The sequence below is a fragment of the Chanos chanos genome, chromosome 3 (genome assembly GCF_902362185.1).
Source record: "Chanos chanos chromosome 3, fChaCha1.1, whole genome shotgun sequence".
Taxonomy (NCBI): Eukaryota; Metazoa; Chordata; class Actinopteri; order Gonorynchiformes; family Chanidae; genus Chanos; species Chanos chanos.
In genome coordinates, this window is record NC_044497.1 from 25,512,501 (window position 1) to 25,537,905 (window position 25,405).

The 25,405-nt window shown below is 43.5% G+C and overlaps 1 protein-coding gene across 1 annotated transcript in view; it reads right to left on the minus strand.

Moving 5' to 3' along the window:
* Positions 1 to 10,277, minus strand: part of acap3a (ArfGAP with coiled-coil, ankyrin repeat and PH domains 3a) — a 35,023-nt gene extending 24,746 nt beyond the window's left edge. Inside the window, exons 1-3 of the mRNA XM_030768628.1 lie at positions 10,221 to 10,277; positions 6,449 to 6,568; positions 5,150 to 5,203 (exon numbers count right to left, since the gene is read on the minus strand). Coding sequence (XP_030624488.1) covers positions 5,150 to 5,203; positions 6,449 to 6,547 — 153 coding nt within the window. The 5' untranslated portion in view covers positions 6,548 to 6,568; positions 10,221 to 10,277. The remainder of the gene's footprint in view (positions 1 to 5,149; positions 5,204 to 6,448; positions 6,569 to 10,220) is intronic.
* Positions 10,278 to 25,405: the final 15,128 nt, after the last annotated feature.

Below are 25,405 nucleotides of genomic sequence, written 5' to 3' on the forward strand. Positions count from 1 at the left end.
GAGAGAGAGAGGAGGGAGACAGTGTGGAAGAAAGCACAGGGAGTAAAAGGAAAGACAAAGAACAAAGAGAGAAAGACAGACATAATGGGCGGGAGAAAGTGAGAGAGAGTTAGAGAGGGAGAGAGAGAGACAGACAGACAGAGGGAAAGGAGACAGCATTAGCATCTGTGTGTGTGTGTGTGAGAGAGAGAGAGAGAGAGAGAGAGAGAGAGAGAGTCACAGGCTGTAGCTGTAGTCAGTGAAGCAGACGGCTGTATAGCAGAGGGTACTGGCTTTGAGCATGAAAAAGCAGAGCTCTGTCAGTAGTATGGCTAGGATCTGTGTTCTGAGAGAAAGAAATGAAACTGAAGCTGGGATTTTGTCTGTGTTATGGATAGGCAATGGATTTAAGAATTTTAGGACACATTCTCTAAACCACTAAAAGCTCTAAAAATAGCCTAGAGGGCTAAAAAACAAAACCATTTATCAGATTTTTTTTTGCATCATTTTTTGCATCATTTGCATCATTGAAATTCCTACTCTGTTTGTTAGATATTTTTGGTCTTGGTTTATTTAAGCTAATGATAAGGATCACAGGCTCATTCTGTGTTTTTGCTCTGAACACAAAGACATATCATCATAAGGCCTGGAATTGGAGAGGACTGAATATAACCAGAGCACACACAGCGACCAGAGCAACGCCACGCGGGACAACATGCTCAACAGGTCTCCTAATTAATGAGGAAGACACAGACACTAATGAGCCATGTGTCTGCACTGTGGGGTCACAGTTACATCTCTGACTGTCTGCTAATGAGTACTCACTGACGAACATGTTTGCTAAAGCGCTCACTAGAATTTGCTTGGCTCTGAATTTACCAAATAGTTTACATGACAGGCACCAAACAAATGCTGCAAAAAAATGTCTGGCAGTCATGCTCCAGGAGGCCCATAGCACGTGAGAATGTGTGCCTGTCTTCAAACAGCCATCTAACTATCAGGCTCTTGTTTATCAAGCTGAATCAGGTGTGCTGGAGAACCCAGAGCCCTGAGGTGTCAACAGCTGTGGGCCAGAGTGGGACTGTCAGAGCTTTATCATATATCTACTGTCACAGAAACATCATTCAAAAAAATCGACCAATAAACAACACTGACACAAACCGAGAGGGGCACAAGTGGTCAAAATCAGCTGAGAGCTGGATGCGACGAGCAGATGTGAAATGTCACAATTCAAATGAATTGTGATCTAAACTAGCCATTTAGGACTATAAAACCAGACAGAGGCATTCTCCAGCATCACTCTCCTGACGTACCTATATAATGCTGAGCTACAGTTGGTTTTAAGGAGAGGGGTAGTTTATTACCCTATAAACCCCATCAGGTCCCTAATCAAGTGTGAGAAGCCTTTGTGGTTTTCTCGTCAGGTTAAGACTTACTGCCCCCTCTTCAAAAACCCCCTCAGCCCTCCAAAAAAAGGTCTAAACACACGCAGCTATGCTAATTGAGGGGAAAGACTCTCGTCGTTGTCAGTAGACTACTTCAGGGCCTCCTGAATCCAAATGACTTCTTAGAAAAGCCTCCAATGAGGCACGATGCTTTTGGGAGCCAAGAATCTACCCCCCTCTGTCACTGTAAATCTAGACATGGATCTTTGGCATGGCTGCAGAGAGAAAGAGAGAGAAAGGGGAAGAAAAAAAGAACAAAAAAAGAGAGAGAGCAGTTGCACTGTGTGTGGTCAACTGTGTGGTGAGTTGTGGTTAAATCTGCTGCCAGGCCGTAAATGAGAACTGAACCACAGTCCTGGACCCGATCGTCACAAAGAATAAGTTGCTAAGTTACCAACCGCTCTGGACAATCACCAGCCCGTTCCCCTGGCGAATGCACCCCATTCTGATATGTCTCCCACAAAAGACAGAACTGAGCTGGAAGGAGATATGAAGACCTACTGTCTGCAGAGCGTTGCAGTACTCTGACGGTATGTCCAGAACCGCCATCAACACTTCACAGAGAGAAGAGCCATGAAAGAGTTTTAGTTCAGAGGTAAAGTCTAATTTTAATCCTTTAAATCTATAAATCAAACAGTTCATAGTTATGTATGGTTTAGGGAATAGGAAAGGTTTACAAGGCTCTATCCCGTTTAATAACAAAGGGATGGAGTCCTGTTCCCAGGATGCTGGAGTCATGGGAAGCAGCAACTTGAAGTCTTGACAATCCAGCAGGGGCTGTGACTCACACAGAGAGTCAGTGCTGCATCAAATGCCAGATGACTCCTCTGTTACTAGTGTACAGTGTACTCAGCTCTTACTGGAAGAGCACAGGAGACCAGTGGGACTTCCCTCTTCATACCTCTGTGCATTCTCACAACTTAATCCCCTTCAACTCGATCCACTGCTTATCCCCAAACGGTGGGCAAACACTCCTCAAAAAATGTTTTATGACATTAAACCTTAGAAACCCTTGGGTTAACACTCATTTTTTTAACTCTTTTTTTTCAATCAAAGGATTTTCTCAGTTGGTTGTTTTCCTCTCTGGACAGTTTCCTATCTTTAACAAGTCTGGAGCCAGTCAGTGAAAAGTTCAATTATCTACCACATTCTTTCCATTTGAAAAGAAAGAAAAGAAAAACAACAGAACAATCTTGAATTTCATGAGTGCCTCTTCCACTCTTGTAAAACAGGCTATCTCTACTGATGGAAAATGCAACATTTCACAGTAGTGGTTTCTCTGAGAGACTTAAGGTGAATCAATTATTTATTGTCAACACAAAGGGACTTCTATGCTTGACTGAATCAGTGTACTAAGAACAGTTTCTTGGTTTTTTTTTTTTCAGATACTCAAAGACAGCGGCATGCTTGTCCTGTGCTCTGTTTATTTATAGAGTCAATATGAGGAGTGAACCATGCGCTTTCCCTTGAGATGTCTGTATTTTTATACATGTGTGTGTATGTGTAAGGCATAGTGATTTGACTGTGACTGTTCTTTCTCAATTGTCCAATCTGTATCAGTTTTTTACTGGTCTGGCTGACAGCCCATGTGACACTTTTTCTCTTATCTTTCCTCTCCCTCCCTTCCTCCGTCTCTCTCTCTCTCTCTCCCTTTTATATCCAGAGAAGGATATCTCCCCATCATCTATATTGTCTCAGGATACATGTTATGGTCGAACATCATAAAATAAGTATGTCTTGTAAAAATGTCTTATAATTCCTTAACATTGACTTTTCTGGGTGTAGTGATGCCATGGTTTTGGTTACTGAGTTTTTTCCTCTGATCCTCAGGCAGAGTTAGTTACTGTTACATAACAGTTGCTCCAGTGCTAACACTTACTGAGGACTACAGACTGTAATGAGTAAATGCAGGACTTTTCCAATGTAAATATCACATCATTATTCATATTAGCACAGTTAGAACATTTTGCAAGACAAGCCACTGTGTACTAAGAACTGTGGATTAAGAACTGTGTTCAAACCAGACTGTTTTTTTTTTAGAACTTTACACCTCTCTACTATGTGTTAGACTGTCCACCAGGGTGTATGCATCAGAAAAAGCCAAAAAGTGTTTATACTTAAAACATTGTCTGCATGTCTGCAACTTGTCTGCATGTGTGTGTATGTACTGTATGTGTGTATTTGTGTGTGTATGAGCCTGTGTGCGTGTGTTTGTGTGTGTGTGTGTGTGTGTGAGCCTGTGTTTGAGTGTGTGTGTCTGATGTGTTTCTCTGTATGCATGCAGAGAGGAGGTTCGAGCAGGGTCACTGCCCTACTTTCCCCTGCTGACCTATACCATTAACCTCTCATTTGTAACGGTGAGTTTGACATGAAATGGATGAAAAACGCAGCGGTTTGACTTGTGCAGTGTCTCCACAAGAATGTGATTATAAACTCTTCACAGGAGCACATCAAAAGCAACCAGAACAACAAAAAAAGAGAGAAAAAGAGAAAAAAGGTGTGGGGCAGGGGGTCACCTCACAGCATGGAAGGAAAAGGGAACAACAGTGTCATAAATAAGAGAGAATAACATTGCATGACACCCCCCCCACACACACACACGCTCACACTCACACACACACACACACACACACAAACATCACAAAATCAAAAACTGATTATGTCTCAATATCCTGTTTGTATTTTGTCTCTTTAGCTTAAATGGGCGCCGTGATGTCTTGCCGTCCTCAGGTGTTAGGGGAGATTCATTTGTGCTTGGTGTCAATCTACTGTGTGTTCACCCCCACAAACATCAGCAAATCAAACTAAGAATGTTCTGCTCTGCCTTTGGTTGCATTCACTCTCTTTGTTTTCTTGTTTATCCTCCAGCAGCAACATGTTTTAAAAACAAACAAAAACCTAACACAAACAAAAACAACAACATCGACAACAAAACTATTGTCCTATTTAGTTAATAATGGGGTAATGAAGGTGAATTAACTGTCACCAAACAGACCCAGCATATAAAAGAAAAACAAAAACAACCTCCCCCCTCCACTGAGTTCATACTGGGAAACAGAAGGTAGGGCAATGCTTCAGGACTGAGGATGATCAGGAGCTGGAATCTGGAAGAGTCAGGAATACTCAGGAAATACACGACTCTTTGAAGGTTAAAACGGTAAGTCACAAAGAGAGAACTCCATACCGTCTGAATTAGAGCCAACCAAAACATCCTCTCGCCAAGTTACTCTCCAAACCAAGACACTCCTCTAGAAGTATTTCCCTCTCTCTCTCTTTCCCTATCTCTCTCTCTCTCTACCTCTGTGCTTCTCTCTCTCTCTCTCTCTCAGTGAAACTTCTTAGGCACATGCATGGGAACCCTTTAAAATGTTCAGAAGAAAGAGAGGATGTCATCTCAGTACTTGCTGTGTATGAAATATGCCTGTTAAGATCCTTGCTACGCTTCACAACCTGATAACCAGACTGAAGCCAGTGAGCCATGTGAAACAGGATGTTTCTCATTCAAAGACGGGCATACTGAATCATTTATGTCCTGCTTCACTGGACCCCCTGTGCTTGTGTAATGTAACACAGGTAAGCTAAATGCCCATGTTAGCACTTCAGAAGGTGGTGATGATATCATTAACTTGGTCTCTGTTGAACAGACCAACTGTTATGAAAGACGTGTGTGAGGGGACAGACAAAAAAACCAAAAACAAAAAAAACCCAAAAAAACAGAGCCTTACCATGTGGTAGTTGACTATTTCCTGCAGACTCTCTCCGCATTTTTCCAGACACTCCTATTGAGAAAACAACACACAGTAGCAATGACATGTTGCATTTAAGAGCATGAATATTCGCAGAATGAAATTAGCAGGGCAGTTGAGTTTAGGAATATTTGAAGATTTGCTTGGTGGAAAATATAATATATTTTTTAAAAACCCTAAAAACATCATATGATCTACAGATCAAACTTTACTGTCTAATCAGATTGAATTCAGATAACTTTTTAAGCCAACAGGTTGATTTTTTTCTGCCAGCTGCTACTGTATGACAAGGATACTGTTCCTGTCAGATTGCCGTGGAACAAAGCCAATCAAATTCTGAACCGCGGTCCAGAAAAATAACCAGGAACCTGGTAAATCCAATGAACTGTTTCTGTTACTGGTCAATATTTGAAGGAAGGGGAAACATTGAAAACATTGAATACTGTACTTACTCCCACATCGTTTGCAAGGCAACATTTAACAGTAATGAGAACGTAATGTAGTCTTTGAGTTTAATTTAATTTTTTTATGACAGAAAATACAAAGAAGGGCAGACTTTAACGAGCTCTGTAACATTAGTCAAACGGGTAAAAACCAGAGCCGACCCAAGAGAACCTTCATTACGACTTCCATTTGGCGGCATGGAGTCTGCTTGCACTGGTGTTGTGTGTTGTGGAAAGAGAACTGAGAGTCGCTGGTCTTGGCAGCGATGTGTCTTGGGCCCTGACTATCAGTGACTAAAGACCTGACTAATCAATGTCAGATCCTGACTCAGTCAGGCCGTCTCCAGAACAGCAGTCTGATTGCCACACCCAGATCAGCAGGAGAGCTAGTAAGCATTTTGGTATTAGTGATGAACTCCCCTTAAATGAATGGAAGACAAGTGCATTCGATTTCTTTGGGATTTCTTTGGACTTTTGGGCACTTTCAATATCCTAAATTAAAGGTACTATCTATTGACTCTTACAGGCTCATTCGCTGTCAGTAACAATGTGGCTTCATTTAATTGACAGTTTTATGCACTGAGTGGGATGTTTAGTGCAGTGTTATACACAGGCTGTGAACCAACATAAAAATGAATGAAATGTGTGAGTGTTTTGTGGTGTAGATCTATATGGAGAATCAGAGAGACCACAGAAGCCAAGCAGTACTTTATAGTGGCATATGATTTAAGGGAGTGTGTGTGCTGTGCAAACTAGACGTGAAATATTGAAAGCTTCCGTTTGGGCTGCTGCTGGGCATGGTGTTCTGGAACATTCTAACGCCACTCAGTCTTACCGAGATCATCTGGTCTTTCTTGCATTGCTGGGAGAGGTCTCGGATCCCGTTAACAAACAGCTTGTTGGCACTGACATATGCCTTCCCAGCCTCTATCATCCCACTGCACAGTTTCACCAGCTGGAGGAGAGAGAGAGAGAGAGAGAGAGAGAGAGAGAGAGAGAGAGAGAGAGAGAGAGAAGGGCTGTTATGAGAAATGTCTAGTAACGATGAAATGCAGTACCATCAGGTGTTGAAAACATTTAAAGGCCAAGATTCGACACAGCTATTCCATATCGTAAGGGAAGTGTTCTCACTGGACTCTCTTGGGTTTTTGGGTAAAAACCCAGATGAAGCAGAGCCAGACCCAGCTGTGGCCCGAGCGGCTCTCTGCTCTTTGCTCTCTGTGCCATGTAACATTAAACACAACTGGATCACAGAAAAGAACTCCAGTGCTACTCCCTCTGAGGCCAAAAACACATGTGTTACAGCACATTCGACAGGTGTGCTTTACCTCAACCATAACTCCCTCTGTTAATGTGCCATTTAAAACCCCAGTAAAGATGACCTCTGCGTTTTTCACTTTTTTCGCAAATGTCACTTAATCACCGGGCTTTGTGATGGCGCCAAATACGGACGCGTGTTTGCTTTAGGCCTCCAATTATCACCTAGGTTAATGAGAATGTGTGGGGAGACATTCCCAGGTGTGGTCCATGTGTGTCTGCATGCGTGTGTGTGTGTGTGTGTGACGCAATGAGGCACATGTGTCCAAACTCTGTGACTTTGCACTGGTGTTTATATGTGGGTGTGCGCACACATGTGTGTGAGGGATGTGGTGAGTTTTTGTGTGTGTGTGCATATGTGTGTGTGCATGTGTGTCCGTATGTGTGTGCGTGTCTGAGACAATGAAACACATGTGTCCAAAATACAGGAGTTTGCATTTGTGTACAATTGAACTCAGACCCGCACAGAACTGGGGAAACTGATTGGCTCCTTGTTAACCTCAAAAGTTTGAATTTACAATTATAATCACATACCGTGAAAATCCTTACTGACTATCACAACACAACCTATGACAAAACTGCTGTGATGCATTCAGGATGAAACTATTTTTAAAGTTAAGACCTGGAACAACAACAGAGACAGTAATGTATTAAAGTGTCTGCTGGGCTACAGATGTTGCCAGAAAATGCCCGATTTTTAAAACAAACTGTTGGAGCGAAAACAGCAAGCTTTTGGCTCGACCATAAAATCAAATGAAATAAATAACAGAGATTTCATTTTTTTTATGTTTTTCTCTCTCCTACTTTTGCTTTTTAGTCATGTATTTATACAGCCAACAGCATCCAATTAAGGTAAAGAAGAAAGGCATAAGATATTCAGACGCTTGTTGATTTGGCGCTGGATGGTCAAGTTTTCTTCTTTCTCACACCACCATCTGAAAGCCTGCCTCAAACAAACACGCATTACAGTCCACACAGCTGGCCAGCAGGCCCAGAGAAAAGCACTCCATCTCTCACTGACCAAAAACAGCTGCTGAAGACCAACATAAAACAACAGGCTGATGGGCAATTAAACAACTACAGCTCCAAAATGAACTCTAACAACACCTACTTACGTTTGCTTTCAGTACATCAGCGCAATGTAAAACTGACTTTTAGTTAAACCTTATTAATATTATAAATCACATTATATAATGTTGCAGCCCTAAATCTGTCATAAATGGAAATGACATTTAATAACACTTATATTCAGTTGTTTAAATGGGTACCGTGGGGGTGGTTTTTGGGACATACCCCTTGGTTGGTCAGATGTTAGCCCCCAGCAGGCTGCATGATGAATAGAGTGAGGAGGTCTGTGGGCCATTGGTGGAGATGCACCACCGAAAACCCCCGACGGGTCTCAGACATGCCCAGTTTATCCAGCCCCCTGTGTTTATTCACTCTGACCTGATCAAATAGTCCAGCACTAGAACTACATAAACCTGTTTTATGTGCCATGACCTCAGACAGCAAACTTTTACATTTAAAAAAAGAAAAAGATTACTAAATAAAAAAAGTCTTGAGGCTTGGTTACAAAGCTAAATAACCTATCTGTGGACAGTATTAACCATCAAATAATAAAGCAAAATGTGTTACAAAGGTGTCTCTGGAATGAGTGTGAAATGAATGTATTATGAATGTGTAAGCACTCTAGCACTGGTATGTTTTATGATATGCAGCTTGGGTGACAGTGCTAATGAGATAGTTTCAGAGCTGAGACTGTCTGTAACCAGGTCACAGAGCATTTCCAAGTCTAGAACATTCTCTCTTTCAAATGCATAATGACTGTGCATGTTTCTGTCTCTTTAAAAAGAGATTTAGCAGGTCCCAGTAGACCTTCATACAGCCAGGCTCTTCCAGTGACCATAATAAGACTAATCTTACACAGGAGCCTGGGCATGCATGAATGATCCTCTTCATGCATGGCAACATAGCGACGGCAGCAGCAGAGACAGCAGCGGCAGCAGAAGCCACTGAGTGTTTGGTCGTCTGTGGAGCAAACCCAGGCCCCCGTGTGTGAAGCACTAATCTCTACTGACAGCCATCACTCTCAGTCAGCAGGAGCAGATGGAGCACTGACATCGCACACGTTACAGCAGAGCAGCTGGCCTCCTCGTTATAGGGCCCAACACTGCACTCTAGGAGTCAGGGAGAAGAGAGAGAGAGAGAGAGAGCACCCCTAATGGACTCAGATCCAACGTGAGCTCTGAGTAGTTGAGGAGATACAGATGTGTTCATGACTCAGTGTTCTCAGTGTTCTGAAGGCACTGTCAAAATGAGATTTTCTAAAATGTACCTTTTCCCTCTTTCAGAGGAGAGAGAGAGAGAGAGAGAGAGAGAGAGAGAGAGAAGGAGAAAGAAGGAGAGTGAGAAAAGAAGACAGAGAAAGAGTAAGAGAAAGAGTAAGAGAAAGAGTAAGAGAAAGAGAAAGAAAAGGGAAAAAGAAGTTTTGTGTGGCTCATTTGCTTTCAGCTTGAGCCCATCTCACCCAGCTTTGCATCAGAGAAACAGGTTTACCATCATCACCCATTAATCCAGCCTGCCGGGCATAAGCTGCTGTATGTCACATCATCCATATGCATCTATATATGTATTAAGTCACAAAGACCATTTAGCATATGATTTAGGGGTCCCTCATATGCTTTCAAATGAAAGCCTAAATGCTTTCGAAACACCACACAGGATAATACCAGTCAATGCTAATGGGCACCGAAGCACCACTTCTCTCAGGTAAGTGGTACTTATGGGCCCCTATTCCTCGACATCTGGTATCCAATCTCGCCTGCTCTCATTGGTCAGACATTACATGATACCCTTGGTCTCCTGAAAGGAACGCCCATTTCAGTTGAAGGTCTGTGGACTGAACCCAGACCCTGCCACACCGAGTCATGCAGCATGCTAGCGACTATGTTCCCTAGGATTGGGCAGCGAGGGTCTCCCTCTGCCTGTCTGTCTCTCTCATGATGGTCATTGTTTGGAGACTCCCTGTGTGACTGTTCAGTTCAGGTTCCTATGCTGTGGTATATTTGATGATGAGAACAGAAGTTCTCCTCCATTATGTTACTGAGTTCTCTCTGAATTTGAAGAAAACAGAAAAAAAAGTGACATCCTGGGTTTTAAAACACCAGGTTATTTAACTGCAATCAAGTTCAGTTTCATTAAGCATCATGTAAGACACTGGGGCTCAGTTTTCATGCAGAATCCTTCTGTGAAGAGAGCAAAGAAAGCAGAGAAATGTTAGCTTGGCTTACCTTGTCAAGCTTGGCTTCAATTTCCACAACTTCTGTCTCCACCTCATCAATGTTTGCCCTGAAAATAAAACCAGACAGATTTACGTTTTCATTTTTCAGTGCTTGAGTGGCAAAACAGGAGAATCAGTGAGTACACATATAAGCACAGAATATAAGGTACTCAACTCATATAAACAGTACATATGACAACATGAAACACCTATAGTGACTTGGATTTTGCACTATGTATACAGGCCTGTATATTCTCCACACACTGATAAATAATTCTTCACACAGCAGTGGACTGTGTGTAGTGCACTTGAGATGGGCTTGGTATGTTTCTCATTTCTCTCGTCTTGGGTTGAGAGGAGGCTAACTCATAAATTGAGCCGTGACACAGAGAAAGAGAGAGAGAGAGAGCGAGAGAGAGAGAGAGAAAAAGAGTGTGAGAGAGAGAGAGAGACACTTGGAACAGAGGCGAGACAGTCTGAGCCCAAGCAGGCCACATATCATTCTGTGGCAGCTAATGCGTCACATTCAGCTGGGGACACTTAATGATACAATCCACACATACAAAACACAGCAAAGAGAGGCTGCCCGCAGAACACATGGCTAAACCGCGTCCGAACACACAGCTAAACGTGCCCGAACACACAGCTAAACTGTGCCCGAACACACAGCTAAACTGTGCCCGAACACACAGCTAAACTGTGCCCGAACACACAGCTAAACTGTGCCCGAACACACAGCTAAACGTGCCCGAACACACAGCTAAACGTGCCCGAACACACAGCGAAACTGTGCCCGAACACACAGCTAAACTGTGCCCGAACACACAGCGAAACTGTGCCCGAACACACAGCGAAACTGTGCCCGAACACACAGCTAAACGTGTCCGAACACACAGCTAAACGTGTCCGAACACACAGCTAAACTGCGCCCAAACACCCACTCTAAAGATGTGTAACCCAAGGAGGTTGGGGATGAATTTGGCTGAATTTTAATTAATCTGCTTGTGTGTGTGTGCATGTGTATGTGTATGTGAGTGTATGTATGTGTGTGTGCGCGTGTGCATGTGTGTGTGTGAGTAAAAGTGTGTGAGTGTATGTCAAAACACTGTGTGTCAGAGCATGGTTCATCACTGTCTGAGTGTGCGTTAATGCCACTTTAAAAAGGGTCACATCCACAGGATTCCACTTTTCCTACAGATGACGTGGCTGGAGTCTAAACGTCTAAAACAGTTGGGAATTCAATTAAGGAGGCACTTCCTTTAATCCATCACTATCCTCAAAGTGTGCTTCCTCCTCTCCATATTTCTCATTCGTTCACATTAAATTGATCTGGATATAGAGCATTACAGCTGGGCTTTGCCACTTAGCCACTAAACCCTTCAGCACAGAGGTACCCCATAAGTATCAGTCTGTTAGTTCCTTGTCCAGTGCTTTCAGGCCTCTCAGTGGACATGTGTGTGTTTGTCTGAGAGTCAGGCTCTCTGCTCTCCATGTGAGGAGGAAGACACTGGCAAACCGACAGCACGTGCCTTCCATTTGGAGCAGAAGCAATCTCAGCCATCAAGCTCTCCCACTCTCTCTCTCTCTCTCTCGCACACACACACACACACATACACAGAGAGAGAGAGATGATAGGATCTGTGTCACACATGGACTGGGAATGCCTGCCAGCTCCGATCCCTCGCTCCACTCCTCTCCCGCTCTCTGTGTGCATTAGCTTGGACTGCTGACTGCAGGAGCTCGAGGAGATGGGGACGGCACGTGCCTCTGTCTCCACTCACCACCTCCTCCCCATCCTCTCCTCTCTTCTCCTCTCTGTATCATTTACTGAGTCTGTCCATGGTTGATATCTAATAATACCACAGACTTGTATAGAGGGGTACGCAGGACTTCAGCTCTTTTTGCCAAACCTACATGGTTTGACTTGGATATTGACACATGGTGGAATAATCTCATATGTGCGTGAGAGCCTGGCCAGTGTAACGAGGACAAAAATCTAAAATTTGTCGACATGCAGCTCCAAAATGCTGAATTGCCAACATTTGTCATGTAATACAGAAAATAAATAATCATACAGCAACCTCAGAAAAAATAAATGAATACCTGAACAAACAAACAAACAATCAGACATTGTGATAATACAAGTGGGCATTTTTTTTTTTTGGCATCTGGCATTTTTTGAGACAAAAAAAAAGAAAAAGAAAGTGGGGGGGGGGGGGGGGGGCACTTGCATACAGTGCAGTGAAAATATGACTGCACTGTGTCAAACTGTCGTACTGTGGGACTGTTCTCATCTTATGTTTTCAGTCCTCTTATGACACTGCCTGCTCTGAAAATGTCATTTCTTTCCTATGCCCCCCTGTGTCTGCATAAAATTCCCTGCTGGAGAAGCTCGCATATTTTCAGTTCAGAATGAAAGCTGTTATTTCAAACAGAACAGAGGCTTTATTACTAATGTGTGCAACTGAGAATAAAACACTACTGTAAGCTACAGTCAGCGGGTTGAAACATCCTGATATTTGTGATATGCTAATTCTAACCCTATAGGTGTTACTTCTGATATCAGCTTTTAACTAACATATTTTTTATTAACTTATTAATAAAAAACACGCTCATATTTAACATTATTTTCTGGTGTCATATGGTAAACCACAGGAAAACGTTCCAAACAGCGGTGTGGAGAGCAGGATGCTGGCAGGACTGAGGCATCTCTCATGGGGGCAGAACGCACATGAGCCCCCTGCTCATGTTTGCCTTACAGATGTGTTTCCCATGTGTAAGGGGTGCTGATTTGGGGGACAGCTGCTCTTTCTGACCCCCAGGTGCTCCCCCCCCTCCCCACCATCCCAGGTCACTGCGCATGCCACTCTGGAGGGTAGATACGCATATTAACACCCCCCCCCCCCCCGGCCCGGTGCCCATCACCATGGCAACCCCCCCGTGAGAAACAGGCTCTCTATAAAGCGTGATATCCTTCTCGTACTGGACCCGGAGCCAAGTACGGACTGCTGCCATCCAGTGAGTCATTAGCAGCCATTTATGATTACAATTTCATCCATAATTCCCCCATAAACACGGCATTATTGGCCATTACGTCTTCACCAAAAAGGCTCACAGGGCTCAGGAGAGGAATAAAAACAAACAAACAAAAAAACAAACAAACAAAAAAAAGGTTGATAAAACCAGCAAACGTTACAGCAGGCCGGGGCTCAGCACTGCCGCAACAGGGCTCCGGGAACATTCTGGGCAGTTGTTCCTCTCTAAAAAGATTCAGCTCCAATCCAGAGGCCTGTTAAATATAATACACATTACAACACAGTTTTTTTTTCTCCACACAGATGCTGAGCAAGCAGAGGCCAGCCTGTTTTCCTGGCCCACTGACTGGCTCATCCTGAGGGAGGGCGTGGCTTTGTTTACCACTGCATCTCCCCTTTTCCTAATCTAATAACGCTGAAGAGTTCACAGCTACCAGTTTGGGAATTTGTTTGTGTCTTAGTAACGGCAAAGCTCTTTACTCTTCCTTGTGTTATGGAGCAAAAACTGAGGACAGAGCTCTGTAAACAGTTTACGCATTGTCACAAATTATTGCCTTAGTGACGTTAGAGAGAGAGAGAGAGAGAGACCTCACACAAACAATTAATGCTCGTTTAAAGCTTGAGATCATCATCATCAAGAAAGATTAGATCAACTTCACCAGCAATAAATCTGGCGACAACTTCCATTTGCAGCCTCATGTCAGATCATGTTCTGTTTACTGTTCATAGTGAGACTGTGGTGGACACAGAGTGGAACAAAGAAACAGCTGAGAACAGACATCCTCGCGGGTACTATTTAAAAGCCAGAGTTGTTCACTCTCTCTCTCACTCTCTGTTTGTGTGTGTGTGTGTGTGTGTGTGTGTGTATATCAGATGAAGCCTTGAGGTGTTGACACCCTGAGTACCAGCCTGAAGGTGCCAGCTGAGAGAACCACTCAGTCCCTCCACAGGGATGGAGTGATAATTAGAGAAAGAAGTGAGAAGGCACAGCCCACTCACATATGAATGACCAAACGCAGCTGACAACCAGACACGACCTCTCCTACTCTCCGCCAAAACCACTTCAAACCCAAAAGTGCAGCTGACCCTGTCTACTCCACAGCGCATGGTGGATACTGTTATAGTGTGGAAATGAATTTGGCACAGGTCTGAAACCGCTAATGATCCCCAGCAAGAAAAGGAATTGGGGGTGGGGTGGGGAGAGGAGGTTCTGTAGTGCGTAGAGTGGGGTCGCGGGTGTGTGTGTGTGTGTGTGTGTGTGGTTGGGGGGGGGGGGGGGGTCCCACTGAGTCACACTAGCTTCCTGTCTGGAGCGTGACAGCATTGTGTTTGGGCATTGATTTCTTTGCTGTCCTAATTGAGGCAGTGGTCTAGTGTTTGGACAGAATGGAAGAGGGCAGGGGGGTGGGGGATGGGGAAGAGAGTGCATTTTTTTGGGTCTCTACTGTGTTGCCTTGTGTCGGTTGCTTTCAGCTGGACAGTCCTTTAGTGTCCCTGTCTGGTCCTCCTCAGCATAAAACCCAAACCCCAACATGAAAAAAGGGTGAAGCAGGTGTCTACAGCTAGAGCAAGCTCTGTCTAAAAAAAGTGGTTCCGGCTATTCTTAGAACCTGTAACAGACATTTAAAATGACTGTGTTAGAACTTCCAGGACCACAAATGTCAGTCTTGGTAAATATAGATAAATGCTGACTGACTTCCTGTGGATTCCATTCTGTTCAACTGCACTTAAGAGCAGTAGATATTCTTTTGACTGGAAAAAGGGAAAAGTAAGTATTACTAGCTACTAGTGGTGAGAGAATGGAAGTTGCCCTTCAAACTCAATTTAAGACACATCCTAATTTTCATCATGTAGACAGAGAATGTCTAAGAATCCTGTATCTGAAACAGACACTTTTCAGATATCCTTCACTCAAAGGTTTCAGTGCAAAGTATAAGGAGAGCTAGGAAGTGATTTATATTCAACACCACCAACAAAAAGATTTTAGAAAGTGCAAAACAAACACTTCAAACAGCCATTAGCTTTTCTCAGATTTAGCTCTCTTCACTGAGCTCGACTGCAGGTCTTGTTTTCTCCTCAGGGGCTTAGTTCTCATCCCTCTCTACCTTCACTTTAAGATATTCCTCACTCTAAGTATTAAAACAACTGTTCACGTTAATCACTTCAGTGCACAAAATTTAGGAAGAGTGTGTAGCATTTGTACCCAGACACTGCTCTGTGCATACTTGTGCTCTAATGGCTTTAGAGATCTGACACATCTGTAAGGGTAAGGATTACTTGCATATGCTTCAATGATGAAAGACTAAGAGTTCAGTCACTGCATTTGATTCAGTTACATGTTTACCTTGTAGTGCATTCACGCCTCATGCATGATGTGTCTCAGGTGTTCTGTCCTATCCCACTGCTGTATAATGAGGAATGCTGGATCTCCACAAAGATTCTCTCAATTCCCAGTCGCACCTTTTATTTCCCTCATTCCTCAGAATTCCCAGGAAAGGAACCCGACTGGCAAAAATGTGCAGATTCTCACTGCGGTGGAAAATGACTTTGATGTTCCTCTCGAGCTAACTGCTACTCTCCAGTGATTTGAAGGTCTTCCTTTTAGCACGACAGCCAAGAATGGTCATTTAACAGCGGCCATCAAGGTCATATCCATCACAGAAATACACAAGACCTCTGACCTCTGATCAACTAAGGGGTTTTGCTTCTTGTACCAGATGATCCTAAAGCTGTTTTCTGATTAATTACTTAAAAAAACACTCAGAGAAAATTCCCTTAAAAAAAAATCTGATTCAAATGGGAGAAAAACTACTGTTGTTAAGCCACATGCCACGTGTGTTCATGAAGCCTAAGCTGCCAGGCCTTCTCCAGAGACCTCAGAAGGAGACAATGAGAAATATTCTACTCACTCTCTTTATGACTTATACATACATGAAAAACATGAAAAAAACATGAAAAAAAAAATGTGACATGAACCTCAGAGTGAAAGCAGAAGACCTGCTTTCCAGGCCAATAAAAAGACATTTGGACCCTATTGGGAAACATGCTTAGTCTTAACCCATATAACTCTATTTATCTATCTATCTATCTATCTATCTATCTGTATGTGTGTGTGTGCGTGCGTGCGTGCATGCGTGCGTGTGTGCATGCACGTGTGTGTGTGTGTGTGAGCAATAAAAGACTATAAAAGGTTTTATAAATTAGAAGGTCTAGAAACATACGGAACAAAAAAAAACAAAAAAAAAAAACAAAGAATATGTCTTAGGGTTTGAACCAAAAATATCAAAGAATATGTCTCTGGGTTTGAACCACAAATCTCAAAGTGATTACGTATTCACTATCTGAACAAAAATAAACAGATTTTTTTAATACTGTAGCAGGAGGTAGCAGTGCATGAACAGTTTATTGGAGCCATCTGGACTGACCATTGAAATGCTTAAGCTTAGGCTTTCTCTGTCATCAATGTCTGCGGGAGCTCGTGTCCACATGCCACTGATGCAGTTACTGTGTGTCACACTGTTTCGCACGGTGTTGTTAAAATTGATCTGAGAAAGAAAAACAGGTTAAGGCAAACGGTCTGCCAAACCAAACCTGAGTGTGCGTGTTAGTGAGGTACTACAGCAGCACTGTTTTCTCACACACAGTTCCTAAAAACAGACACCAAGCTGGGATTTGGGACTTATTTGTATGCAAAGGCCAGCTGGGCTTACTTTGGTGTGACAGAAAACTCTAAACAAAGATAGCTCAACATTTCTCTGCCGACGGCAATCGCAAAACCAGGCCTTTTTTTATTCTTCTTCTTCTTTCTTTTTAAAATGGAAACCTCTTAATGTTGCTGTCTGAACTCACATTTTAGGGAAGAGCGTCAGGTTGAGGAAAAAGGAAAGAAGTTTGAGGGGGGAAATGTTCTCTGTTTTGGCTCATTTGTACATTTTGTTCGCCTGACTGTGCACTGACCTCTCCAAAATCAACACACTTGAAAGAAATCTAGACCTGCCACTCGATTGGGCGTCTCTGATGAGACAGGCACTGTCTGCCAAGGCTCCATTTGCCTGTCTGGTTTCGGTGCGTCTTCTCCTGTCGTTTGCCTCTGGTCACTGAGCATACGTGTCCTTCACCACAACCGTTGCAACGCTCTGCTGTTGCCCTGCTGACTCAAACTCATAAAACACTACGGATGGGGCCTATTTGGCTGGAGCTGTGAGATGCTGTTTTTGAATGTTACTCACAAAAAGCAACTAAAACTGGGCTGAAATTACAAGCCAAATATCAGAATGAGAGAGAGAGGGGGAGGGGTGTTTAGGTCACAAGATTTATTGGAAATCGGACTTTTGAATCAATGTTCTCACACATCTTAATGGTCTCCTTTGCAGTTACATCGATTGGATTCAGTGAGCCAAAAACCAAACGTTACCGCCAAACGCTGTCCTCCTAGATTGATTACAACAGCTGAGAATGCTTCTACTGGACAACCTCCCGGTTTCAAACAAAAACAAGGCAAGTAGCCTAGCCCGCCTATAGAGAGACAGAGAACGGCTGTGGCGCGGGAACTCCAGGCATTCTGCAAAGCCTTCTGCGACATGTGCACATTCTTCGTTACCTTATGGAAGTTCAGCCAAAAGAGCTGTTCATTCCAACCGTCGGGGTGAGAGAATCTAAGGCTGTGAGTTTAAGGGCAGTCCCAGGGCTGAGGAGAATGTTCTCATTAGCCTAACCACATGAACCCAATCTTCATACTAACAGATAGGAGTACAGAGGGCCATTCTTCCTCCTGAGGAGACACACAAACTAAATCAACACACCAAAGGAAAAGAAGAAGAGAGAGCTATCCGTCTCATCCTTAACAGGATGCAATGGCCTCAACCTCCTTATGATGGAGAAACAATTTGCCAATTCTGAGTAAAAAAAGGCAGAACCTTCTAGATTCATGTCTGACCGCACTGATTAAACCCCACCACAGATATCTCAGTGAGATGTTCAACAGGGATGGAGGCTTTTTTATTGAATCCAAATGCCAAACACACATGTCAAATGAATGAATGTCCAATTCATGACAATCCTCTGCCACTGACGACTCTCACACAGAGACACAGATGAGGGGAAATAAAACGCATTAGTACAAATGAAAAAAGGTCAATTGTACATTATACAGAGAGGATAGAGGTTACCTAAGACTACCTCCCGCAAGCCCACACCGCTTTCAGAACTTTACTGTCAGGGGCTCCCAGCTGGGCTCTTCTTTCATGGCCGTCACTGGTGGAATGTTTTTTCCCCATCCACCCCAACGCTCAGTGCTGGCCAGGGAAGAACCTCAGGGGTGAACTGCCAAAGGTCAGGGTCCTGGGTCTGACCACTGGAGAGGTGTCCATCGTCCTCATTGTCTCTCTTTAGTATTGCTGCTTTGATATGATCAGCGGGAAATGACAGAGGGGGGGAGATGACTGGGCACGGTCCTGGGAGCAGCAGTGAGTGTGAAAACGACCTCCTTCCTGCTGTCTCTAGCCACCAGCAGCTGTTTGAGCTGATATTGCTGGAACCGGGATGAGACGGAACAATAGACAAGGGGGGGGGGGGGGCAAATCTGCGAAAAATCAGCAGAGGTTGTGGAAAGGAGACATTTCCTGCAGGACCATAATCTTTTTAACTGTTTCCCAAGAAACAACAGCTGAAAGAAAAAAACCCTAATATTTATCTCATGACTTATACATTTAGCATTCCAGTGTACGAGAGAAAAACGTCAAGTGTTGTCATGTATTTGCGTATTCTTCAGTGTGGCCTGAATTCTTATACTGCTCACCAGTCTATCTGACAGCAGCGAGAGATGGAGTACACACTCCTTCTTAGATGAAAAAAAGAAAAGAAACTCCATCAAGAGGGGAGTCTGAACCAGTGCTTTCCCATCACGTGCCTGATGTAAGGCAGAGGGAAAGTCTTGGTTTACCACTCAATGTAGAGCAAAGCTAATGATATTGTGATCTTGTAACAATGATGCTGCTTTGCAAAAACAGCTTTTTGATAAACTAGAACATGATAAACAAAAACATACCACACTGGACAGCCAATCAGGTCAGTCATTTAATGACTTAATTGATCAAGCACAGTCCTGCGGAGGTCATCAGGGGTCTAAACCCAACATGACCTGACTCCTGCAGAGACAGCATCTGCTTCCACCCTCCCTGAGCACTGCTGAGGTCAAATGACCACACGGCCACAATGAGAGATGTCTCTCTCAGTGCATGCACGCACATACACAATCACACATGCACGCTCACATTCACACAGACATGCCATAAATGCCCCCCCCCCCCCCCCTCCACAGAGCGTGAACGAGACATAGAGAGAGAGAGAGAGAGAGAGAGACATGAGGGGACAGAGATTAGGGCTGGCACAGACAAGCTGAGGGTTTTCCCGCTCTTCTCTTTGACTAGCATCAGACGAAATAATCCCACAAGCCACATACGGAAACTTCCAGAGAATCTCCCAAGCTAATACAGATACCAAAAGAGAACAGTGCATTTTTCACATTTTACATGTAAGAAAAGCACAGGGCTTAGTTTAAAAATCAAACAAACACCAAAAAACAATAAAAAACAGACAAAACAGACAAAAGTCATGCCTTTCAATCAAGCATCTTTTCACTCACACGCAGTTTCAGTGATTTTGTTCTGCTCGACTGAGGAAAACAACATGATTACTGTAAGCCATCCAACCCAGGGCGATGTAAGCCATACCATCACCACAGCACCCGTGGCACCTCATTTATCGTCTGTCAGCATGACTGACAGACAGATCTATGGGTGCACTCATAGTCCATTACTACAGTTTTTATACGGCTCACTGATTCAGATGTAACCCCACAAATGTCTGCACTTGTTTTAATTCACTATAAATGGATTAAAACAATATGTGATAATTTAGCCTAAGATGAACTCGCTTGTCTGTGTATTCACATATTCATATATTCCTTTTATATTCCATAATTTTTCAATTATAAGAGACAGCTTTTTAACAGATGTTTGCACAATATTGTCTTCACTCAGGGTTTGGCAGGTACCAACTAATATTTTGGAGAAATTACAGATAAAAAAAATCTTTTCTTTTTTATTTTGGCCAAAATTCCATTCTACCCTTTGAAACATTCAGCTCTTTGATGTCTGTGTTATGACCAACATAGAGGACACTGTGTTTCTTTCTGTCTGTACTGTTTTCAGTAGCTGTTGTCATACTGGAGTGTCTAGACTGGTAATGTAACCTGAAATCCAGGCATTCTCTGAGGGTTCTGATTGTTAGCACTATTTGACAGTCTTAGTGGGGCAGGGGGAGGGCTAAACAAGGACAGTGGTGTTGAGCTTAACTTCAGTGGGATTTGGGTTTGTGTGGTCTAAGAATGCTCACATTAAGCCTCTCATTGGGTGCGAGGGGGGCAGACACACGGGGGTTGTCAAAAGAGGTGTCCTTCATGAGCCTTGTTACAGTGTTTACACACGAGCCACGAGGCGCGGGCTGAGTTGGCCACATGCCTGGCGATCTTGTAAATTTTCAGATCCAAAGGATTTGTTCACCTTGCCATGTTAGTTAATGATCATGTCAATTAGTCACACGATGATGTGTGTGAAACTGTAAGTCCAACAGGCACTGGTCTAGATAGAGACTGAACAGTTGTCTAATCCAGACAAACAGAAAAAAAGAGGAAGGAGGAGGCATTTGGTAAGTCAGCAATGGTAGGGTTCACACCACTTGTGTCATATTTTTAAAGATCACCCTGAATTTCTCAAGGTCAGCTGAGAGAAAGTGGACACATATTTCAACTGCATTAGCCATGTCCATCAGTTCCAGGGAACAGTGACTAATCACAGTCACAAAGTTGATGAAATGAGGAGAGATGAGGAGTGTGTTAGTTTTGGGCCTTTTCTGGATTTGGGGATGGGGGTGGGGTGAGGGGAGGGGAGGTGGGCTCATGTGAAAAACAGTGATGCTAATTTTTCTGACAGGCTTTCTGTGACCACCTGTTCTTGTCATCCATCCGTTTACCCCTGTTTAGAACAAGGACACGGGATTTGAAGGATTATTAAACAGATACTGGTAACACACAAAGCCCAAGATCATCTATGTCAAAATGCAGTCTTCAGTTTTTCATCTCCATTTATGAGAAATTTCAATTTGGGAGACTGCGCTTTGGCTGAGGTTTTGTCACTTCGTGGCTAATCTCTCCACAGAAGCTTCTAGAAATTCAGTTTGGTTGCCAGAACCTTTACAACCATGAGAGATTTATGTGCAACTTCCGAGAACCATGATGGTATACGCTCACTCTGACCGCAAGGACTTATGCTGGCACACTCCAAAACAATTGTCCCGGACTGCCCAGCTCATGCTGAAAAAGGACTGATCTTGACCTGAAATCCTATGTGAATCTCAGACAAACCAAACCATCAGTCACTGTGATTAGACTGAGACAAATGTTTGGTCAGAAAATGTATGTCTGCAATAAAAAAGGCCATTAATCACAAAAGAGAAGGTGAAGCAATGACGCTGAACTATAAACAATGAGGAATATGTTCACATCGACACTTGCCTCAAAGTATCTTCTTATGTCTTCTGGCCTATGGCAGAAAAGCTCCATATTACTGGACAGACGCCCATTTAGAGCAGCATGCTGGCCTCGTTAACCTGGGTCGCCTTCTGTAAGACCAGACGTTTGTGGTGTCTGAAGGAAGATTAGCTAGAAAAACACAGCAGATGGCATTATTGCCAGAGCCGTGTGTGTGCAGATAACTTTCCATTGTTTTAAAACACAGCAACCTGTGCTAATCCCAGACACATCTAAATCACCCCAAATGCAATGAGCTCTTTACGATGGAAAGAGCAGAGTATTCTACTGAAGGATGACCTCCCAGAACATACACACATACACACACACACACATACCTGAAACAATTTGTATGGTAAACAAAGGCAGAAATATAAGGTTAGTTACTATTCTACTGCTCTTCATCAGTTACCATGGCAGGGAATGAAATGTCAAATCAAAAAACATGGAGTGGCTGTAACCCTGCGACATCACGGCAGGAAACCTAGGGGGTCCCTGCCTGGGTTCAACCCATGAGACAAGCAACAGAGTGCATATATTACACTGCATACTCTCTTCCCACAGCTCTGTCTGAACACAGTTGGGACAGAGACACAGCCAGCAGTCAAAGCATACGGCCACTAACCTCTGTCACAAAGAGCAAGTGACATGATTTACCAAGGTCGCACTCTGGAAAACAATACTTTAATTTGAATGTTTTCTATTTAGAACATTTGCAAGTGCTACAAAAGGTAAAGTGAGAAATATATATATATATATATATATATATACACACACACACACACACACACACACACACACACACACACACTGATACTTGCAAATAGGCTACATGGAAACATTAAAATCTGAAGTTTCCTATGGTGTGTGCTATGGTGTGATAAAATTCTGTTTATGTGGCACAGGAGCAGAAGTTTAGGAACTGGCTGTTGTTTAAGAGTTTGGCAGCTACAGAAGTGGGCTAGGGGAACAGACCCAAAGAACACAGAGTGAAGAGTCAGAGAATATGAGGCATTTCAAGCTTGTGCAGCAGGTTTACATGAGCACAGGGTGGTCTATTATGACTCCAACGCACAAAAATGTCAATGGAGACACAAGGAGGGGGTCTGGATCATACACACACACGCACGTACGCACGCATGCACACATACACAAAGACACATTAAAACACACACACACACACACACAAAATGAGAGAAACTGAACGTGAGAATGGAAGCAGACAACATGCCATTGTTGTGTGACAGACAAAAGGGCTGGGAGTCAGGGCTGCCCTTGGCCCCGTTCCCCATTCTTGCCTGTCCAGCCTGAATGGGGAGAGATGATCTACTCAGCGTGGCAACTAGGCAAAGATTCTGACATTTCTGTCTTCACACTGACTGTGCAGACACAGACGTTTAAACAAAAGAGTCTCTCCAGTTCGTCCAGTTCCAGCCACTCTACCACAGAGGCCTTCGGCATTTTTGTGGGCTACACTTGCAGCACGGGGAAGATATGCCAGACACGCAGAGGTCTCTTTGGCTTCCGGTCTGTGGGCTCTGCTACAGCACTGCAAGAACTAAACTCACAGGAGAACTACAGTGAGAATGGCATTATGCAAAAACCTGTAGTCTAATCTAAAGGGTCCAATGAGTTATTGAATAAATGACATTTATTTTTAATTTAAAACAGAGTAAGATACACTGCTAATGTGTAACATATATTTAAGTTGTCACTTTGGGACATGCGGATTTTAAACTGAAAATGTAATGTACAGTTAAACACTAGGTTGTGGGAATACACTACACAGTAGACTTGTGCACAGTAAATGTGCCAGTGTTAATATGAACTCAGAGGGAGTTTATATGGTTCCACTTACACAAAGTGTTTCTCAGATCGGAATGAACTTTTTCTGAGTAAATTCACCTCTTGCATGTTTAATCTGTAAGCACATGGATATAGTAGCTCTAACAGGAGTAGGGCAGTGTGCTAACATAGGGAAGGAGGGAGGGAGGGAATGAGGTAGAGAGAGAGAGAGAGAGAGAGGCTGAGCGAGGGAGAGAGAGGGTAAAAAGGTAAAAGTTTGTGTATATTGCTTTTCTCTTCCCCCCAGGTGTTTCCTGAGGCTTGTACACTGTGTAGTGTTTTTGACGTCACTGTGGATGTCACTGTCACACAGGGACGGGGGGTGAGGGTGTGGGAGGGAGGAGGTCTTTGGAGTTGAGTATGATGTTGATAAACTCCCCTCACATGGTTTTACTTAACCTCACACTAGCCTGACCCTGCTACGCCGCCTCAGAGAGAGAGATAGGATCTGTTGGAAAAAACCCCTCCCTATGTACCAATTCACTGTGCAGTCATAAGGGTGACTATTTGAATTAAAAGCTCTCACTGATGGTCTTTTTGCAAAAGTACAGATCACGATTATTAGATACGGCCTCAGTGTTGCTTTGATAATGAGCTTTAATGGTCATCTCATAACTCTAATGCTAGAGGAGGATACATTGCTGTTTGGGACAGTGTGAAGGAATTGGTAGAGTTCAGGGACAGTGTTCAGTTAAAGAGCACTGACAGACGAAGCCCTTCTCACATGGTGCTGCTTTGGCATCCAGCTGGTCTCACTGGAGCAGGGCACGCAGCAGTAGTATGCAAACAAGCGTCGCGCAGGGAAAAGAAACTTCCATCACGGCTCATTACGCATGAACACAAACCAAAGACTCTCCTGAGACATCAGCAACAACAACATCAACAACAGAAAATCTACATAATGTCTGCACTCAAGGTGGAGACCGTCAAAAACGACACAATGCAAGCACAAGAAATTGAGCACATTAGTGAAAGTTCAGCTGGCAACATGGAAAGATTTTTTCAAGTAATTTTTCTTTCTGCTGCTCTCAAGTGTTTTGAATAAATCTTTTTTTTTATATATATATTTAGAAAATGTATGGGTAATTTTGAACTAAAAACATAGAATGCATCAAGTTGTAATGCACATGATTTAGAGATATATTCTAATTCACTATGAGGTATGTAATTGCCAGTCATACTATTGTATACAATATGTACTGGACATAATAAATTGAAACCATATTAATTCATTAGTGTGCTCTGTGAATTCTCTGTATGCAGAGAGAGAGAGAGTCAGAGAGAGAGGGAAAGAGAGAGACAGAAAGAGAGTAAGAGAGAGAGAGGGAAAGAGAAAGCCAGAGAGAGAATAAGAGAGAGAGTAAGAGAGAGAGTAATAGAGAGAGAGAGAGAGAGAATCTGAGGCTGAGTCCCTGGAGAGGACCTGGACTTTGTGAGGCCAGCCGTCTAAACACATGCTGCCCCTCCCCAGAGGCCTCTGTGCTGAACCCTCGTTAATATTTTAGCAGGCCGCCATCAGCCTGACGCATTTCCCGTCTCTCCCCGGGGCTGGGCCCAAGCTGAATCACGAGGGGAGGGCCCAGAGCAGGCCGAGAGTATGAGTGGGGCGGGCCAAATCAGAACCAGATGCTGCTCTGTGCTGCGGCTGTGTCAGTACCGAGGGACCAGAACCCCAGCAAAAAAAAAGGTCCAATAGACCAGACCCCGTGAGTGTTAAGCAAGCTGACG